At 32.9% G+C, this 21,214-nt stretch overlaps 1 protein-coding gene across 4 annotated transcripts in view; it reads left to right on the top strand.

Moving 5' to 3' along the window:
- The window catches only part of LOC126811243 (bcl-2 homologous antagonist/killer), an 83,268-nt gene that overhangs the window by 38,490 nt on the left and 23,564 nt on the right, over nt 1–21,214 (top strand). For all 4 annotated transcript variants that reach the window (XM_056098465.1, XM_056098464.1, XM_056098463.1 and 1 more), the window contains exon 4: nt 17,317–17,506. In XM_056098465.1, coding sequence (XP_055954440.1) covers nt 17,317–17,506 — 190 coding nt within the window. The remainder of the gene's footprint in view (nt 1–17,316; nt 17,507–21,214) is intronic.

The raw sequence follows: 21,214 nt of genomic DNA, 5'->3' as shown, positions 1-21,214 counted from the left end.
TACTGGTGTCACCGTACCAAGTTTATTATGACTTCGATCCCATCTAAGTTTATGTTATTCAAATGGTTTTGGATTCCTCTCTCTTTATATATTTGGATTCACATTTTCAAGTGGACATGTATTTAGTCGCCCCTGTCAGTCCATAATTTATTTGTGGACACACGGTTCCTTTCGATATTGGCATTTTATCCAATATTAAAAGCTGTTCTAACATATCACCATTCCACCCTTATGATGGTTAAGATCTAATTTCATGAAAATCGGATTGAAACTGCAAGCTCCTCGTTCGCAAATAGTGTAAAAGTATGTAATACTAAGGTTGTGGACACTGTAGAGGTCACAATGTTTTTTATCCGATTTTGATTAAACTTAAAATATATGTCTATATTCCACGGATTTTGGTTTCTTTCCATATTCGCACATATCGGTTCGTAACCTCCTAGATTATGGATTACAGTTTATACCCGATTTTAAAAACCGTTTAAATATATAACCATTACACCCTGGGTTCGAATTTCGTGATAATAATCGGATCGAAGGGTGTGGTCCCTCTAACGATTTGTACCCGGTTTTGAAAAAAACTTAATATATATGTTTATGTATCAAAGATCTCGGTTTTATGTTCGCGCATATCAGGCCTAACTTCTTGCCTTGTGGCCCCTATTGTACGAGAAATCGTGGGTTTTTTTTTAGCTTGTCGGATTATATGTTCATATCCCAAAGTTCTAAGTTCCTGTCGATACTTCAGACCGTGTCTGCCTGGATGATGACCCCATTTTTTAGCTTGTTCTCTGTCCATCTCTTGCATGGCTACCGCTTTTTTCAAATATATTTCAATTCACACTTTATATCAAAGTAGCTAAGTCTTTAACTCAATATCATCCATTGTCTTCCGGCATTGAAAACACGAATTATTTATCAATTTAAATGAACGTTGATGTTGTGATTTTACCGGGAAAAGTTAGGGCTATGCTTATGATATCCAAATTGTATAGAAGCCTATAACTACCGTTCATAATCTCAAAACACGAAAGTCAAAAAGTCGAAAAGAAGAAGTTACGACAAAATGTGAGGCGACAGCTCGCTATACAGCCAAAATGAACTCGAAAATAGGAAATTAAGAACTGTAGAAATTATGAATGGTATATAGTTATATGCGTCCATAAAATTGTAAGACAAAATAAACATTTTACCATTGGTTCACGAATGCCTTTCAGCGCCATTTGTAACAAGGGACATGAAGGACGAGGCTAGACATATTCCACAAGTCATTCAAACAGTTACGTCATATTCCTAGCATGCGCAATAAATACTAAATCAGTTTATGTACATTCATATTACATTATTATTTGTCTTGTCAACCAGTTGTGTCATTTTCTAGGTCCTTCGTTCGTTCGTTCGTTCTTGGTGTTTAACGTTGTAGCACCATAGGTCTTTCTGTCTGACGTGGAGAGCGTCTATGGGAAACCGGTCGCCACATCCTACGTACGACCCATGCATCTTTTCTTACTACATATTTCTGTAGCCTTGTGATCGTCTAGAATTTGTCTCTAGCTGTCTTTACTTCTGCTTCACGTTGTGCATCTACTTCTTCCAGTTTCTTAAGACGTTTGTCTTACCAGGAATAATAATGCATAGTTCGCTTCTACATTTTATATAGCATATAACTGAATACAGGTATACAAGCATAGCACAAATTACAATACTATATAGCTAAAACCACTTCTCCACCCTATCCAGCCTCTCGGCTGTCTAGGAACTCAGATGTACCCTCGATCTCTGGAATCTAATGCAAGTCTGACTTACAACTTTACTATGATTTATTTTATAAGACTCCTGCAGATCACGCACAGAAAGCCTGTTCATGGCCCTGAACCTGTGCATTTAACGATATGATTGGTTACTTTAAACCAAATGATGCAATTAGAATAATTCCACTCACGTGTAATTCGGTGGTAAATGAGTGACATATGTTTTCGATAAATCGCTCTTTTTTATGTGTCAACTATCAATTACAGACTAAGTTGATTTAAGTATTTTAAGTACATATCACATATTATGCGAATATGTTATTTCTCGAGCAAAAATTCTACTAAAAGTATTACATTCGTCCCTTTCTTTAAGACTTTTTGCTCGGTATTGGGTAAAAGATCCCTTGAATCCTTTACAATAACCATACCAACATCTGTAGAATTATATAACTATTCCTAAATGTAGCAGAAATCTAGAAAATCAACATATATAATTATCACCTACCCACCTTCTAAGATTTATGCTAAATGAACAGGTAGGAGACTCTTAAAACGTCTATGTGCTAAACCCTATAATTATTCATGCAACAGGCAAATATCAATGATACTATACTATATAACAAAACTGAAAACACAAACACACATAATCAAAAATCAAAAATCAAAAGTTGCATGCAAAAGTTCTCCAAAAAGTTCATCACTGTAAAATCCTATGAAAATTCACTAAGCCCAAACACAGAAAACACAAATTGTCTTTTTTAAATCTTCAAGTGTCCTAATTTCAAAACACTATAACACATCACGTAATATTTATAAAGTTCAGGTTTCACATTAAATTCTGTCTCAGGAAATGTCAATTTGGTAAACTGGTAAACCATTTCTTCTTCTTGGATTTGTATTGCTCTGTTTCAGCTACCATAGTATCAAGTTGAAACTTTCTTTTTTTCTTCTAAGTATGATTGGGTTGTACAATTTTATCCGTCAATCAAACATGTCATAGCCATCAGACCAAGAACTAACTACTGTTGTCTACCATGTGTCTGTATATATGTTTCTCTTCTAATTGTGACTCGTTCTGTACATAGCGAAGCTTCGCAAAAGTCTGTTTCAGTCTCAACATGTTTTGTAATTATGATTGTAAATACTATGCTTTGTTTATTGTTATTACTGTATTATTATTATTATTACATACAATTATTTTCTCAAAATGAGCTTCCATACACACAGATCTATTATCTCCTCCATAGCTTTAAATTTGTTTATTTACTTTTAAATAGTATTAAATGACGTCAATTAAACTTCTGTCCATCAATGTAAGAGGAATTCGAAATGCTTTAAAAAGAAAAAAGATATTTAATTGGTTAAACGAACAATCATGTGCTATTAATTTCCTTCAAGAAACTCACAGCAGTGTATGCGATGAAACCGATTGGCAGAACGAATGGGCTGATCGCATATTGTTTTCACATAGTAGAACCAACTCAGCAGGGACAGCTATTTTTTTAAAAAGTAACAATAACATAAATGTTATTAAAAACGAATCCGATGAAAAAGGTTATTTTAACATTTTAGTAATAAGTGTCTATAATGATATCTTAGTTTTAGTCAATACATATAGCCCTATATCTGACAATGACCAGTACATTTATTATACAAGATTACTTAAATTTTTACAACAGCTATGTAGTGAACTTGACACGTTCTCAATGGTAATTGGCGGAGATTTTAATAATGTCCTAAATGTTCAACTTGATAGATATGGCGGCAATTATAAACTGAAAAGAAAAGGCCAAACTGCCATATTCAATATAATTAATTATTTTAACTTCTTAGATATATTCAGAAATCTAAATCAAAATAATAAGCGTTTTACTTGGAAACAAAGGAAGCCTTTGATACAAAGTCGAATCGATTTTTGGCTGATATCGGAAAAACTTCAAGATTGTATAAAATCATGTACAATAAAGCCAACTTCCTTTACTGATCACTCATCAATTCATTTACATATCAAAATAAACAATTATCCACGCGGACCAAATCTGTGGATATTTAACTCTTCGCTAACAAAAGACAAGACATATACTAAAATGATAAAATCATCAATACCGATATGGAAAAGTAAATATTTTGACAAACAAAATAAAAATGGTTTATGGGACTTCATTAAATTTAAGATAAAGGAATCTTCTATAGGATATTCCAAAAAGAAACAAAAACTTAAAAAAGCTGTAAAAAATAGTCTAATTGAAGAACTGGTCAAGATTGAATCCCTTATCAGTAAACAGGAACCTTGTGACAACAAAATTATCGAAAAACTTTATGATCAATATACTGAAGTTAAACAATCATTAGATAACATTTACATTGATGAGACGCAAGGAGCAATTATTAGATCTAAACAAAACTGGTATGAAAATGGTGAAAAAAACACAAAATTATTTTTAAACTTAGAAAAAGATAGAAAATGTGCTACGACAATAAATAAGCTTAAAAAATCAGACGATTCTGCTATATTTGACCCCATTGAAATTTCGGACGAAATATTTCTATTTTATAAAAATTTATATGCGTCGAAAGATACGATACGTCTTTTAAAAAGGAAAACAATTTTATAACAAATTTTAGACCCGTAGAAAGGCTAAATGAATACCAGAAGGATTTATTTGAATTCAAAGTTGACTTTTTCGAACTTCAGAAGGCCTTAAACTCGTTTAAAATAAATAAATCTCCAGGAAATGATGGTATCACAATTGGATTTTATCGACATTTTTGGCCAGATATTTATGTATTATTATTAGACTCGTATAACTGTAGCTTTGAAGAAGAATCTTTATCCGTAACACAACGTCAATCAGTTATTAAACTCATTCCTAAAGGTAATAAAGATAGAACATGCTTAACTAACTGGAGACCCATTACGCTTATTAATGTCGATGTGAAGCTGATAAGCAAAGTTTTGTCTAATAGATTAAAACCATTTTTGAACCAATTAATACACCCAAATCAATCCGCGTTTATACCAGGTCGCCACATTCATGAAAATACCCGTATTATCTCCGACTGTTTCGATCTTGCGAAACAAAAAAGAATAATAGGCTTTCTTTTGGCTATAGATTTCCAAAAAGCCTTCGATAGCATAAACCATAACTTTTTAATACAAGCTTTATCGTCGTACGGTTTCGGACGTAACTTTATTAGATGGATAAAAACCCTTTACAAAAATATCACCTGTTGTGTAATAAACAATGGATTTACAACCCCTTATTTTCATGTAAAACGGGGTGTACGACAAGGCGATCCAATGTCATCCAATCTTTTTAATTTGATCATAGAACTGTTGTTATGCGCTATTAGAGACGATATAAATATAAATGGAATAAAATTTGGTCAAAAATCCATAAAAGTTGTAGCCTTTGCTGATGATATAACGGCATTATTAAAAGATTTTAGCTCTGCACGACATTTGCTTGAGGTTTTGCGACTTTTCGGTTTAGTTTCGGGGCTTATAATTAACGTTAATAAAACAGAAGCAATAGATTTAAATAGCTGTGATATGAATTTAATGCAAAAATTAAAATCAACCGGTATAGTATTATGCGAAAAATTTATAAAAATCCTCGGGATCCTTTTTTCAAAAGATACTCAAATTACTAGTGAATTAAACTTTAGAAATAAAATAAATGAAATAGAACAAATATTAAAAGTATGGGATAAACATAAATTATCTTTAATTGGAAAAATACAAATAATTAAAACATTCTGCATTCTAAGAATTCTTTACCCGGCCACTGTTAATCCAGTACCGGATTCTACTATTCAACAACTAAACACAATTTTTTACAAATTTATATGGAACGGTCCTGACAGAATAAAGCGAGACATTCTTATACAAAAAAATAAAAATTGCGGATTAAAAATGATTGACTTAAAAGAATTCCTAATATGTAATAGCATTTTTTGGATTAAAAAAATATATCAGTCACCAATCCAAACATGGCTCATACCATATGAATTCATTATGGCTGAATATGGTGGAAATTTATTACCTGCATGCAACTTTCCAGATAAGTTAAATCTAAAAATTCCTTTTTATAAAAACCTGTATGCCAACTGGTATACAATCTACACAACGCATATAAAGAACATTGCCCACACTGAAAATCAAATTATTTGGAATAATACAAATATAAAGATTAATAATAAAACTATATTTTTAAACTTTCTTTTTAACAATAATATTCGGTACGTTAGTGAATATTTTGATAAAATAAATAAGATCGATAATCAATATTTAGAAAAACATCAATTTATCTTAAAAGGAATAGAAAAGTGTATCTTGCAGTATGTACAGGAAGCGAGCGAGTTTGAAAGTGCGGTACATACAAATTTTAATTGTAATAGAACTCCCTTGGAAGATATAAATACTAATTTTTACAAAATATATAATACCCATTTTCACAACGTAAACTTAAAAAATATTTATGATAGCCGAATACAAGCAAAGTTCAGCAGGCCAAAAGCCATTAAAGAATGGGAACACATTCTAGATACCGAGTTAAGTGATTTAGACGTAGAAAATATATTCAAAATAATAAACACTGTATGTCTTAGTACAAAACTGAGGAGTTTTGAATACAAATATCTCCATAGGATTATATTCACAAATGATAAATTATTCAAAATTAGAAAAGTTGATAACACACTCTGCACTTTCTGTGAATCTAATATAGAAAATGTAGAACATCTCTTTGTCCTTTGCCCATTTTCACAAATAATATGGAATCATCTTCATACTATCCTAGATCGTGGTAATATAAAGATAAATATAAAAACACATATAATACACCTTGGTCTAACTAACAAATCAAATTATATAAGTAATACTGAATGGATTTTCATTAATCATGTAATTATTTTAACTAAATTCTATATATATCGGGCTAAACTACGAAACGAAATGCTCAATATTAATAAGTATGAAAGCTTTTTAGTAGAGCATGCTAAAATGGAGATTGAGATATCTCCAGAATTATACACAAATAAATGGAAATATCTTTTTAAGAATTAACAGATTGCCTCCATAACGATTCCCCATTGATGGATTTATGTACTTAGATCTGTGTATAGTAGGAACCCTGCGACTCACCATTTATATAGAATAATGTATTTTATCATTTAAGATATAAATGTACTTAATATATGCTTGTAGAAATCTGACGTAAATAAAGTGTAGTAAAAAAAAAAAAAAAAATGTAGAACTAAAAAAAAAAAAAAAAAAAAAAGAAAAGGAACTAACTACTACTATTTTTTTAAAACTTTATTTTCATATTAATCTAACATTATTATTTCGAAAAATTATTTGTAAATCTTACTCTTAATTAAAATTAACTTTATTTAAGTATTAATAAACTTTGATGTGTCCCTTTAATTATAAAACTTCAAACTAACTTTGACTTCTTGACCTGAACTCGATCAGTAATGGACAATTTTATAATTACGTTCATGTTTTATAATTTCCGTTTGTGTTTTGGAAGTCCGCCATTTTTATTTTATATTTCTCAGTCAGTAATGTGACCTTTTTGACCTAATCATTATAATCCACCATTTTGTATGTTAGTCAAAAACCAATACATGAAACAAGCCCATGGTTACTTATTCCACATTAGTATCACCTAACACGTTATTTAGAATAGAACTGTCAATCAAATATGGCCAGTATATGAATAGGTGTCACAGCTCCATTGCCCGCGTTGGAAGAAAGTCATTTTTTCCTGATTTGTAACCCTTTTTCAACTTAACGTCATACGGTGGCTATTTAATATTTTGTAATAATTTTAAAATATTTTGGAAGCCGATATCCTGTTCTTTTGTTTGATATAATTTTTATATATGTGTTCATTTTATTAATTTCATAAACGTAAGTTGAAAAACGTTAATTTCCCGTGTTTTGACGTTACGCTGAAAAATTTTGTCACGTTTTTAAACGAGGGTACCCCACTTCAAGTACTCGGCGGGCGCACTTATTATTAATATTATTTTTTCATTCTAATATCATTAGAAAGATAAATGAACGATCTTTCAATTGGTCGGGGGTGCTTTGTTGGCATTTCGAAATACCATGCATTTTTTGCAAGTTGAACGCTTCAATTCACGCAATCTTTTTTTTAGGCGATTTGTCAATATAGCACCCCCGACCGATTGAAAGTTCGTTTTATTGTCGTTTTGATGCTATTAAAATCAACAAAATCGGAGCATGGCAAGTGCGCCCGCCAAGCAATTGAAAATGGTATACAATGAGAAATTTTGTCAAAAATAAATCGCGTAGTTTAGCCTTGTTATGACGTCATTTCAACACCAAAACTAAAATGTATTCCATGTTCCTTAGACTCACATTCGCGGTAAATTACGTCGAAAGGCAACTCCGATGTTTATTTATGAAGTAAGCGTTATGTTATATGAATAAAGGACTTGCCTGAAAATAAATAAGGATAGTTAATTCCATTTTTTTCACGCCTTTTGGCTTTGCTGGGTTGACTGTGTTTACATCACGTGACTCATATTCGCGCGCTTTTATAACCATGTGACAGGATATAAATATAAAATCGAATGGAAATTTCCTATCGGCGACCACACGTCTTTACTTTTAACACCAAACATTTTTCAAGAATTGAACAATTCCGTAAAATTGACGAATGTTTCAATGCTCTGAAATCATAAATTCGCTGTTCACTGAATTATTCAAGCCCAATTTTAAAGCATTTCTGTGCACACGAATGGAAATGAAACCGGAAAACATCCACACGGGTCTTGGTACTGACAGCAGGCGTGAGGAAGATAGTATAGGTACTACTGATAATTAGTACATCGATTTCTATCCACTTAAACGGATATTATACCCAAATATATAAAGTTGGACCAACTAACTGAAATAATTTGAAAAATGGCTCAATTTCTGGATTTGCCGTTGGCGATTTGCAACATTTCGTTTGAGATGATGGAACCGGCATAGATTATGAATTAGGTCAGTCATGTCAATACTAATTACTATCATCACTCAGTATTGATACGGGTAACGGATACCCAATTTTCGCAAAACGTTTTAGTTTTTACTAAATAATTTAGCATTATATAACAGTTGTCATACTAATTATTATGATTTTAATTCTTTTTTTTAGGAAAATATATTTAACACCTCGAGTATCACATATTTGTTGGCCAGTTAAACAATTGAATAAACGGACAAACCTAAGGCCTTAATTGGGCCTTGATTCGATATTTGTTTACATTGATTAAAATATACAAAAAAGGAAGCTGCTCAATGGGCTACATACCAATTTGAAGGAATAATATAAATATTCAAAAGTGAAGTAAAAACATAACAATTCTTTGAGTTAAATTGTAGCTGTTAGGCCTAGGCCTTTATAAACATGACTAGGCCTACCATAGCCTATCAGTAACTGAGTAACCTACTTTTACTCTTTAGTCTTTAGAGAATAATTTTTTATTGGTCAATGTTATCTTCTGAGTAGAAAATAATATGTAAAAGCAGAATTCTAACAATAATGTAAGCAAGGAATGCTGAGAACAATGATAATGCAACAAGAGTTGTCCGTTTTTTAAAATTATGTGGTTGCTATGAAACCATCCAAAATCCTTAATAATTCACTAAAATTATATAATTCTTAATATTTTGTATTACATGGGCTATAAATATATGCTAAAAAGCTTTCTGCTACTGTACTTAAAATGTGGCGATCAATTGGTTTGTCATGGTAAACATCATTGAAAATGGAATAACATTGCCTTTTTTGGGGTGTTTGTTTTCGTTTTGATTGCTATAAAAACCAAATATTAAGTAATATACAAGAGTAAAGATAAGTAATTTTAAAAATTCACAAACATATTTACTTGTAAACAAAATTTCTCTTCAAGATCTTAATTCCTTTTATATTTTATTTATGTCTTAATAATGGCCAAAATGGACAACTAGCTACTGCAGAATGTTCTTCAAAAGGGAACCCCTTTCCAGCTCTTGGGAGAAGACATATAAATATTTTCATTTTATTTATTTTTTAAAATCTTGTCCAATAGCTTCTGTTTTTAAAATAATACAATTATCAATATTGATGTCATGATTATTGGAAAATAATGCTTTTCGGAAAAAAATAAATGTGGTTGCTATGGTAACAGCCCAAACTCCTTCATATTTTTCTCAAACTTACACAATCCATATCATTTAATATTACATGGGTTTCAAATATTTTAAACTGCTTACTTTAAAATGTGGTGATGACCTTTTGGGTTATGGTAAGTAGCGTTGAAAACGGTCAAAAATTGCATTTTTTCCATTTTGGTTGCTATGACAACCAAAATTGATAATATATGGCGGATTGGAAATAAGTGATTTTAAAAATTCACAAACTTTTTGACATATTCCCATAATTTCACATGTGTATCTCCATTCCTTCTTATTTTATTAATGTCCCAAAAACGCCCCAAAAATAGGCAATTGTGTGCCGCGGAAAATTGTTCAAAAATGAACATATATTCAGCTCTTGAGAGAAGGCATATATATATTTTTACTCTTTTTTTTTTTCGTTAATCATACTTGATAGCTACTGATTTTAAAATGCATAACAACCAGGTTCAAAATTACAGATATAACATGCACAAGACCATTTTTGATGAAAAAATTGACCAAAATCGCTCTGACAAAATGGAATTTTTGAGAAAACCTATGTATTTTGCAGTTACTGTGGAAATCAGTGTAATTATTACAAAAATGTGAAAATTGAAGCATAATTAGCCTTAAAGTTGTATTTCATGAATTTACATCTTCATTTTTAATAGGTTTGATATGAAATGAAATATGGCATCACAAAAAACACCAAAAATGGCTTTTTCAAAGTGTTGAAAAACCTTTCTTCCGCGAAAAGTCAAAAATCGCAACTTTGAGCCTCAATAAAAAAAAAAGTTTTCATCCGATTTTGAATCTGTAAAAAGTTTTGTGAGAAGAATGATGAGATCTACTTGGAAAGCTAATAAAATCAAATGTATAATCATAATCTCAAAATCACCTTTTCCACCTAATATGAATGACATTTCATTTCATCCTACAGTTCCTATTCCATTATTAGTATTATATAAACAGTATTTAGAATCATGTTCAAAGCAAGTGACGTGCACTTCACTCCCTCGGAACACCAGTCTATATTCTATAAACAAGACAATAAGAACATACCTAACTTTTAATAACACATACAGTTAACTATATCCTATATATTGTGACTTTTACACACGTCAAATTTAACACAGTATTAGAACCTATTGTTTATAATAATCTGACCGAATGTCAAATTACACATTCTAATCATCTCGTGTACATGTCGACAGCTTAAAGCAATTAGCAGTATATATTAAACGTTAATATTACGTTTCTAAAGCAAAAATTTAATTACATAAAATTATATACGGACAAAATCTACCGTATACTCCACTTTTCTAAAAAGTGTTGTATTCTTAACTCTAACCTCCTATAAAACTCGTATTAATGACTTTGTGATAATCTCACAATTTAACGAGCCTTTAATTTTAGTTTTTTCCCAGGAAAACTATAACCAACATCCCTAGATGAACCATATGGGATTTTTTACATAACCTAACTTTTTAATCAAAAGTTAAATTACAACAACTCTAAGGCCTGGACTAAGGGCCTTAAAATTATATAGTATACGAAACAACAAAAAACACAAATTAACGAATCACAGTAAAACCACGGCCAACTAGGAAACTAGAGTTAATCACTCACAAATTTTATCCTTAGCTCTGCCGTCGTTCTCACTGCGATCCGGAGACAACATTAGTTCCTTACTTTATTCCCTATTCCGTTTCCTTATCATTATTATTTTTTTAAAACCTACTCCCTAAACTTTCTCTTTAACTTTAATTTTACTACAAATTTACTACAGGTCATGTTAACCTGGCAATATACATAGCTAACTCATGAAATTATATTGTTTAATAAACCTATCAATCTCAACTTATGAATGATTATATTTTATTCTCTATATAGTTAAATTTTAAATATTTAGTTTCTTATCAGATTTTAACTTTAAATTAATATTATTTGGTCTTTAAACAAATTTAACACATTTAATTTTCCAAACAAAATGTATTTACCCAATTTTTCGAATATCTCCACCAGATTTTTTTTTTTCCACCAGGCTTTTTCTGTTGCTGGATTGTACAGGTTTTCTTCGTAACGTCTTCAAATATGTATTCCTCTTCTAAAATGACTTCTTACCCCAAAGGTATCAAATTAGAATATGTAAGACTATGCAGTGCTATGCAGTCACTGATTAGATGTGGAAAATATGTGATGCTTACTCTCTTTTCTTCTAATCTTCTTCCAAATTTTCTACTTACCCTAAAGGTCGAAACTGTCACGGCAACCAAATAGAATATGTAGCACCATAGGTCTTTCTGTCTGACATGGAGAGAGTCTATGGGAAACCGGTCGCCACATCCTACGTACGACCCATGCATCTTTTCTTACTACATATTTCTGTAGCCTTGTGATCGTCTAGAATTTGTCTCTAGCTGTCTTTACTTCTGCTTCACGTTGTGTATTTACTTCTTCCAGTTTCTTAAGACGTTTGTCTTACCAGGAATAATAATGCATAGTTCGCTTCTACATTTTATATAGCATATAACTGAATACAGGTATACAAGCATAGCACAAATTACAATACTATATAGCTAAAACCACTTCTCCACCCTATCCAGCCTCTCGGCTGTCTAGGAACTCAGATGTACCCTCGATCTCTGGAATCTAATGCAAGTCTGACTTACAACTTTACTATGATTTATTTTATAAGACTCCTGCAGATCACACACAGAAAGCCTGTTCATGGCCCTGAACCTGTGCAATTAACGATATGATTGGTTACTTTAAACCAAATGATGCAATTAGAATAATTCCACTCACGTGTAATTCGGTGGTAAATGAGTGACATATGTTTTCGATAAATCGCTCTTTTTTATGTGTCAACTATCAATTACAGACTAAGTTGATTTAAGTATTTTAAGTACATATCACATATAATGCGAATATGTTATTTCTCGAGCAAAAATTCTACTAAAAGTATTACAACGTCTGCTTCCACATAAGTGATATCGCAGACAAGACATAGGAGAGCCGAAGCTGATTCCTGTTTTTTAGAATATGATTTTGCAATCTTTCAATTTGGCCTTAGGCCATGGATTTGGTTTAGTGGGAAGTTCTTCCCTTTATTTAATATAAAACATATCGTTTGGTAGATGATTACGTCTGCTTCTGGATTGGTAGATGTCATCGTTTTAGTGTTTAGGTGGAGGCCCGTTTTATCGTGGCCTCCCCTTACTCCACTATCCCACTCTCTGGGTTTGGTATCAGTTTTATTTGCGGAATAGGGTTGAGGTGCCGAGTTCGTCTGACCGTAACTCCCCCTTACTCCACTATCCTGCTAGTTTGGTAGATGTCATCTTTGTGGGGTTTGTGTTTAGGTGCCAGGCCCGTCTTATCATGACCTCCCATTACTCCACTATCCCACCCTGTAGGTTTGGTGTCTGTTTTTGGTGGAATAGTGTTTAGATGCCGAGCATGTCTGATCGTGACTCCCCTTTACTCCACTATCCTGCCAGTTTGGTATAAATCCCCTATGTAGTTTAGTGTTTAGATGCCGGGCCCGTCTAACCGTGACCCCCTCTTACTTCACTATTCTACTTAGTCCAACTGTGTCCATTAGGGCGTGGATTTGTTCGAAGATTTGCAGTTTCAGATCTGGTCTCGGGAAGAGTAGGTTCTTAGTGTTGAATGGTATGTTGTTGGTCTCCATTGTTCTCACTAGTTCCCTTCTCTCCTCCTCGTATACCTCGCAGTCTACCAGGATATGGTTGGTGGCACATTCTTCTCCGCACTCACAGATGATGACTTGGTGTTTGTAGTCTCGCAGCCGCTCTTTCACCCTTAGCTTCGATATAAGTCTACAAATATCTCTTCTAGGGTGATTGAGTGTTGTCTTTGTGTAGATCTTGTCATCCAGCCGGAATCTGTATGTGTCAAGTTCAACGAGATTTAATTCCCAGATTGAATTGACCTGTCTTTTGACCATACTGTAGATTTCCGTGGTGCTGTAGTCTATGGTGCGGAGTGGTGCTGTGTCCTTGAGACCTTCATTGGCGAGTCGATCTGCCTCCTCGTTTCCTCTAATGTTGACGTGATGGAATCCACACGAGTTCTACTTTGCTTCCCTTCTCTAAAACCCTCTGGTACAGCTGCCTGATTTCCAAAATGACTTCTGGTCTTGAGTCCGAGTTGTCATTTTGGATTGAAATCAGACTGCTCAGAGAGTCGCTTGGAATGACGAATTTACTAGTCTTTTGATGGGAAATCCATGATATAGCGTCACGAATGGCCACAAGCTCTGCAGTGTACACCAAACAGTTATTGGGCAGTTTCCTGCTTATTCCCTGTTCCCCGTTTGGCAGGTATATTCCAAACGAGCTGGTGCCCCTTTCAGGATTGCGTGAGCCATCCGTGTACACATGGTCCCAGTCATGGGCGATAATATATTGTCTTTATATTGTCTTTGAGAGGTTGATGACAGGATTCTCATCAACAAATCTTTGATGTCACATTCCCAAACTTGAAGAAATCTGGCTGATTTCTAGTTGGTCTTGAGACTGTATTGTAAGTGTAACTGTGTTTTCTTTATTTTGACATTCTGCTAATTGAGAAACCATTTGAGTAATAAATACAGGTTATTGAATGGACTGAAGCTACATGTAAAATCACAAATACATTGACATCTCTTTTCAAAATTTGTAATTATTACTACTGACAATTAACAATAAAACTCATATTGTTCACACGACTACAGCAAGGTAACAGTTTGTTGTTAAAGGGGCGTCTACGTTCTGTCAATAGATTTCTTTTGTTGTTACTTGTCAATTCTCATTATGGAACTTTGATTGACAGTATGCATTCACCAGACTCTTTGGTGTCGAAATGAAAAAGGTATTCAGCAATCGTTCAAGCAGAAAATAAACCAAGAATGTTTTACAATCAACAATGCTGATTGTTTGTTAGCCATTTTCTAACATTTCTTCCAAGTTGAAACTATATGCTTCACGATTTTTGCACGAAGCTAAAATTATTGTCACAGGTAAATGCCAAAATTTTTAACGAAGACATTAATTCCAAAGAGCTATTTCTGACTAGAAAGTATGGCAGCACGAACTCAGTAAAATTTTATGATTGGCGTCGCCATTCAGTCTGAAGAACAGTTCCGTTGGACTTTTTAATTCCACCTTACTTGTTGTTCTGTAACCCCTAATCTAAAATGCTCTTTCGATCTCATCTAATATAGTACATGCCACAAAATCATCGAATTAACTTATTTATGATCATAGAATTAACTTATTTATGATATCCCCATTCTTTATTAAAAAATTAAACTTAAATATATGATACAATTCCTTTTTAAATTGGCTTTCTCTGAAATAAAGTTTGGCAAAGTTATGCGTTACATATAAGCATGAAATGTATTTAGTAGGTTTTATTTGATCTTCAGTGAAAAAGGGTCGTCGTTCTATAATAATAAAAAGAAATAAAGAGTTTGAATTATTAGTTTATTTTCACGTTTTGTCTTACACAATAGACATATTGTTAGCTTCTGACACATGTGTATTAATTCTACAAGCCTTCTGTGTTTATTGCCACAGATAATCGCACTACCCTTCAACCCAAAATGCTTTCTATAGATCCCATATTATGTAATATAGGATTGGTGCAATACCCATGCTGTTAGTCTTAATTGCGAAGACATTTAAACAAAAGGATTTAATCAGGCTAGGGAGTCGACGTGTACACACATAAATCAGATGCGTGAGATTTATCATTCGTGGATGTGTTGTCAGTGTGGGAAATACTGTTTTAAATGGATATATAAATACACGTTTTATGATTGTGGACGAAATGTTATGTGCATCTCAAGAAAGCTTTGCTTCGGAACCGTCCCGTGGCCATTAAAAATCCAACATCTGTTTCACCGTAGTGATCTTGAAAAATAATCCCTGGATAATGACAGGCATTACAGATACTTGCCGTTGTATGAATCCTGAAAAATAATATTTCACTGTATCGCAACAGGTCAGTACTAAAACTAACACTTATTACAGTATTTCAACATTGTGCGGCAAAACTGAACGATGACCAACAACTAAACACATTGTAATATCTGAACATCGCACATGAAATTAGATGTTTGAGAACAAAATTGAACACCATGCGTAATTGGACACCTTGACTGATTTTAATCACGGCTCGGGAAATTGAACGGTCCAACTAATTATTGAACAGTCGTGCTAATTAGACGGGATGCTTATAATTCAACACGTGTCGAGAAACTAAACACTAGTTAATTAGACGCTTGGTAATCAAAATTAAACAATGAGATTGAAATTCGATACAAGTACAAATTGAGCACTATTCGACGAAATTCAACAATATTTATGAATAATTGGACACAGAGTAGAAATTAACGCTATTTACGTCAGATTAAACAGTACCAATGTTGCAGTGTAAATTTATACAGTGTTTAAGGTCATGTGACGAAGAAGCCTATTAATTTTCATCGATTTCTAATAATTACTGCCAGAGTTCTGGCCCTTGATCACTTCAAAAAAATCTTGTGGACGCTCTAGAGGCTAAAGTTAATATCCGATTGACTTTAAATTTACAAACAGTGTTTAAGGTCATGAGACGAAGAAGCCTATTGATTTTCAGTGATTTCCGATAATTACTGCCAGAGTTATGGCCTTGATCACTTTGAAAAATCTTGTAGAGGCTCTAGAGGCAAAAGTTTATATCCGTTTACTTTAAATAGGCTGAAATTTATAAAAACCAAACATATTCTAATAATTTTCTGATAATTACTTGATGAGTTGTTACTCTTAATCAGATTTTAGTGTATTATAAATGTTTCATTACTGAAAAAGTAAAAATATGCGACAACTCTTGTTGACTGCCCAGACGATTTAGCTGCTGTGGGCCAATGTTTCCTTACCTGGCAACCTATCTTTATTTGATTTTGATGAAACTCAAAACATATCTTTATATCCCAAAGATCTCAATCCCTTTTGATATTTGTGCATTTCAGACCATAACTTTCTGGATTATTGCCCCTGATTGTACAAAAAATCGCATTTGTTTTTAGCTTGTTCTCTATCCATCTCTTGCAAAATGTGGGTGTATCCTGCCTGGCAGCCGCTGGTCAATTTCAGGATAACATACAAATTTTGACCCCATTCAGTTTGCGCTGAAGTTTCAAAAATAGTTTATCAAGTAGTCAGCCACCATATGATTTCCCAATAGAAAATTTGATCCCAGATCAACATCTGTTTTCCATCATGGAGAAATAGGCTCCCAGGGTAAACAATAATAATAATAATTTTAGTGAAAACAATAGTCTTTCAGATGAAAGTCTGAAAGCCTAATTATTTTGTTTTCTCTCTGTACTTTCAGGTTGTTAGAAAATGAGATGAACTGGGGACGTATTTGTATGTTATTATTTTTTGGTTATAGAATGGCTATGTCTGTGTTAAGAACACATTTTAACCAGTTTTCCAATTTCTTAGGAAGGATAACACAATATGTTGTTCGATTTATTGTCAGATCAAAAATTGCAAAATGGATAGCTGATCATGGTGGTTGGGTATGTATTATTAATTTCTGTGAAATGAAATGAAAATGGGTTTAATGTCATACTGTTCTGCTCCCCGCTTGTACGTGGCAAGGAGTAGGGTTGCTTGTCCAACCTCATGTGTTTCTCCGGGTCCTTCAGTTTCCTCCCACTGCTAATGACCCCTACGCGCTAGCTAATTATTGAAATAAAATTAAACTGTATGTTAGTGTCAAAATGACCTAGTTTGTGTTGAGTGGGTCATTAAACCCCATTTCTCTTTCCCTTTGACGATCAATGTGTATATGGTAACTTAGTTTTTCATCCCATCTGAACAACTATACATTATCCCTTCCCAGGCGCTCTGTGCTGCACCACTGACAAGGCTCGGCCAACACCAGAATCAACCTCCAATGTCTTACTCACTGAGCCATCGCAGCTCTAACAATTTCTGTAAAACTGATTTAAAATTCAAAGTTTTAATATGCCAATAATGTGATTAATCTTTTTGATACTAAGATTCAAGTTAAAAAAAAAAAAAAAAAAAATTTGATTAAATTCAAATGTCAACTAGAACTGCAATGCAGTTATGACGGGTTTCACCAGTGCCACGTTACCTTTCAACTTATGTCACCTCCGGTGCCACGTTACCCTTCAACTTACCTATGAAACCATTCAACAGATTTCCACATAAGCATTGCACACGTGTTATAAAATAGTCGCAGAATCAACCAAATCCAGCAATATTAATACCATTTATACATTTGTTACCATGTGTTATGTCAAAAAAATAATCCTGACAAAATTTGTTACTAACTTACCGCTAAGTTAGCTAACTTTCTAATGGGAAATTAAAATGCACAAAAAATCATTAAAAGTAAATCTGACAAAATTGGTTCTTTCTTTACAAGGGAAAATGCTAGAAGCAATTTTTGGACATATATATTATATATGATCGTATTGAATTGATCCAATCTGTATGGCCATTGGAATCAAATATCATAATATTAATCGAATAATAAATATAATTCATTACAACAAAATATTTGTTTTGAAGGCTAAAAATACAGCTTTTGCCAAAATGATATTACTTCCGGTAATAATGAAAATATTAGATCTGTTCTATGAAATCATAAATGGCATTAGGCATCACATGGTGAAAATTTATGAAAATCGAAAAATAATTGACACTTTTATAGACCCAAAACCTTGAAAGGTGACCTGTAGAAAATCGTCTATTTCTGTGCAACCGTATAAGTTAGAAACCATTTTGTGGTATCTGTATGAACACATGGGTTTATTCTATTTGTTGAGTGGAAGCAAATGTCAACATTTTGAAAACATTACAAATGACCCTCATTTGAATAAAATATCTGTTTTGAAAGCTAAAAATACAGTTTTTGTCCAAATGACATCATTTCTGGTGAAAATGTAAAATTGAATCCGCCCAGTCACAAATGGCATTAAGCATCACATGGGGAAACAAAATAGAAAATCAGGTTATAATTAACTCGTTTACAGGCAAAATAACGTGAAAAGTGACTCATGCAAAATTGCCTATTTCTCGGCAACTAATTTTGACATGCATTGTCATCGTATTGATTAATGCTACAGGTTCATGAAAGTTGTCAAGAAATATTTTAAAATATGAAAAGACCGAATGCGTTGTAAATAGCTCATTTATACACCCTTTTTATACTCCCACATGGAAATGTGGTCGTATATTGCCGTCGCTCCTGTCCTGTCTGTCTGTCGGTCCTTCCGTCGGTCCATCCGGCCGTCGTCCACAATTTCTTGTGAACACTCTACAGACTACATTTATCATCTGATTGTTTTGAAAGTGATATATTTTGTTTGCATTAGTGAGATGAAGAAGCCTATTTAATTTCAATAACTTCCGTTAATATCTTCTGGAGTTATGGCCCTTGTTTCACTTTGTTGCACCTGTGAACGCTTGAACGACAAAAGTTATCAACCGATCTGTATGAAATTTATATGCATCATTTAAATTAGTAAAACAAAGAAGCCTGTTGAATTTCAGCAATTTCTGTTAATTACATCTGGAGTTATGGCCCTTGTTTCACTTTGTTGAATCTTGTGAACGCTCTAATGACAACAGTTATCATCCGATATGTTTGAAATTGATATGCATCATTTAAATTAGTGAAACGAAGAAGCCTATTGAATTTCAGCAATTTCTGTTAATTATGCTGTGAGTTATGGCCCTTGTTTCACTTTGTTGTACCTTGTTAATGCTCTTAACGACAAAAGTTATCCGATCTCTATGAAATTTATATGCATCATTTAAATTAGTAAAACAAATAAAGAAGCAATTTCCGTTAATTACATCTAGAGTTATGGCCCTTGTTTCACTTTGTTGAATCTTGTGAATGCTCTAATGACAACAGTTATCATCCGATATGCATCATTTAAATTAGTGCAACGAAGATGCCTATTGAATTTTAGCAATTTCTATTAATTATGCCGTGAGTTATGGTCATTTTTTCACTTTGTTGTACCTTGTGAATGCTCTAACGACAAAAGTTATTATCCAATTTGTATGAAATTTATATGTATCGTTTAAATTAGTAAAACCAACACGCCTATTGAGTTTCAGCAAATTTTCGTTAATTACATCTAGAGTTATGGCCCTTGTTTCACTTTGTTGAATTTTGTGAACGCTTGAACGACAAAAGTTATCACCCAATCTGTATGAAATTCATATGCATCATTTAAATTAGTGAAATGAAGAAGCCTATTTAATGTCAGCAATTTCCGTCATGGCCCTTGTTTTACTTTGTTGAACCTTGTGAACATGAAGAAGCCTATTTAATGTCAGCAATTTCCGTCATGGCCCTTGTTTTACTTTGTTGAACCTTGTGAACATTCGAACGACAAAAGTTATCATCTGATCTGTATGAAATTTATAGGCATTATTTGAATTAGTAAAACGAAAAAGCCTGTCGAATTTCAACAATTTCTGTAGATTACTACCCGAGTTACGGTCCTTGTTTTAGTTTTTAGAACCTTGTGAACCCTCAAATGACGAAAATTATAATGTCATCTGTATGAAATGTCTCTTAAATGCCCTAATAAGAATAAATAGACAACAACCATTGTCGACTGCTAAGGCGATTTAGCTGCTGTGGGCGTATGTTTTTTTGCCTGGTTACTTATCTTTCAACTTAAAATCAAAATGCCCCAAATGCAAAACCGAAATAAAAAAAAAAGTAAGCAAGACATATGCGTCTGTAGTAGGAGCATTCAGCTTGATCTTAGGTTTGTAAACATTAATATTTGCTTTTTAAAAGAACTTTAGACACGTCAAAACTGAAGTTTTGGGCAAAATTATGGCACTTTCAGTACCGACAGAAACTTTTATCGGTAGAGGACAGTTGATAATTTGCACCACGGAGCATATGGGCTTTTCTTTTACACAAATCAGGCAATAAATAATTACCCAGAACCCATAAACTGAAATTAAAAAGGCTAAAAATCTTAAAAAATGATCCTGACAAAATTGGTTATTTTTCGACAAGTGAAGATGCTAGAAGCAATGTATTATGACATCTATATGATCGTATTGATCCAATCTATATGTCCATTGGAATCAAATATCATAATGTTAAAGGAATACAAATAAAATTCACTTCAAAAGGAATATTTGCTTTGAAGGCCAAAAAATCACGTTTTTAGCTTGTGAACACTGTAGAGGTCACAATTTTTATCCGATTTGGTTTA

This window comes from Patella vulgata, chromosome 2 (assembly GCF_932274485.2).
Source record: "Patella vulgata chromosome 2, xgPatVulg1.2, whole genome shotgun sequence".
Taxonomy (NCBI): domain Eukaryota; kingdom Metazoa; phylum Mollusca; class Gastropoda; family Patellidae; genus Patella; species Patella vulgata.
Note: the sequence above shows the minus strand (reverse complement) of the source record. Positions and strands in the feature narration are given on the sequence as shown.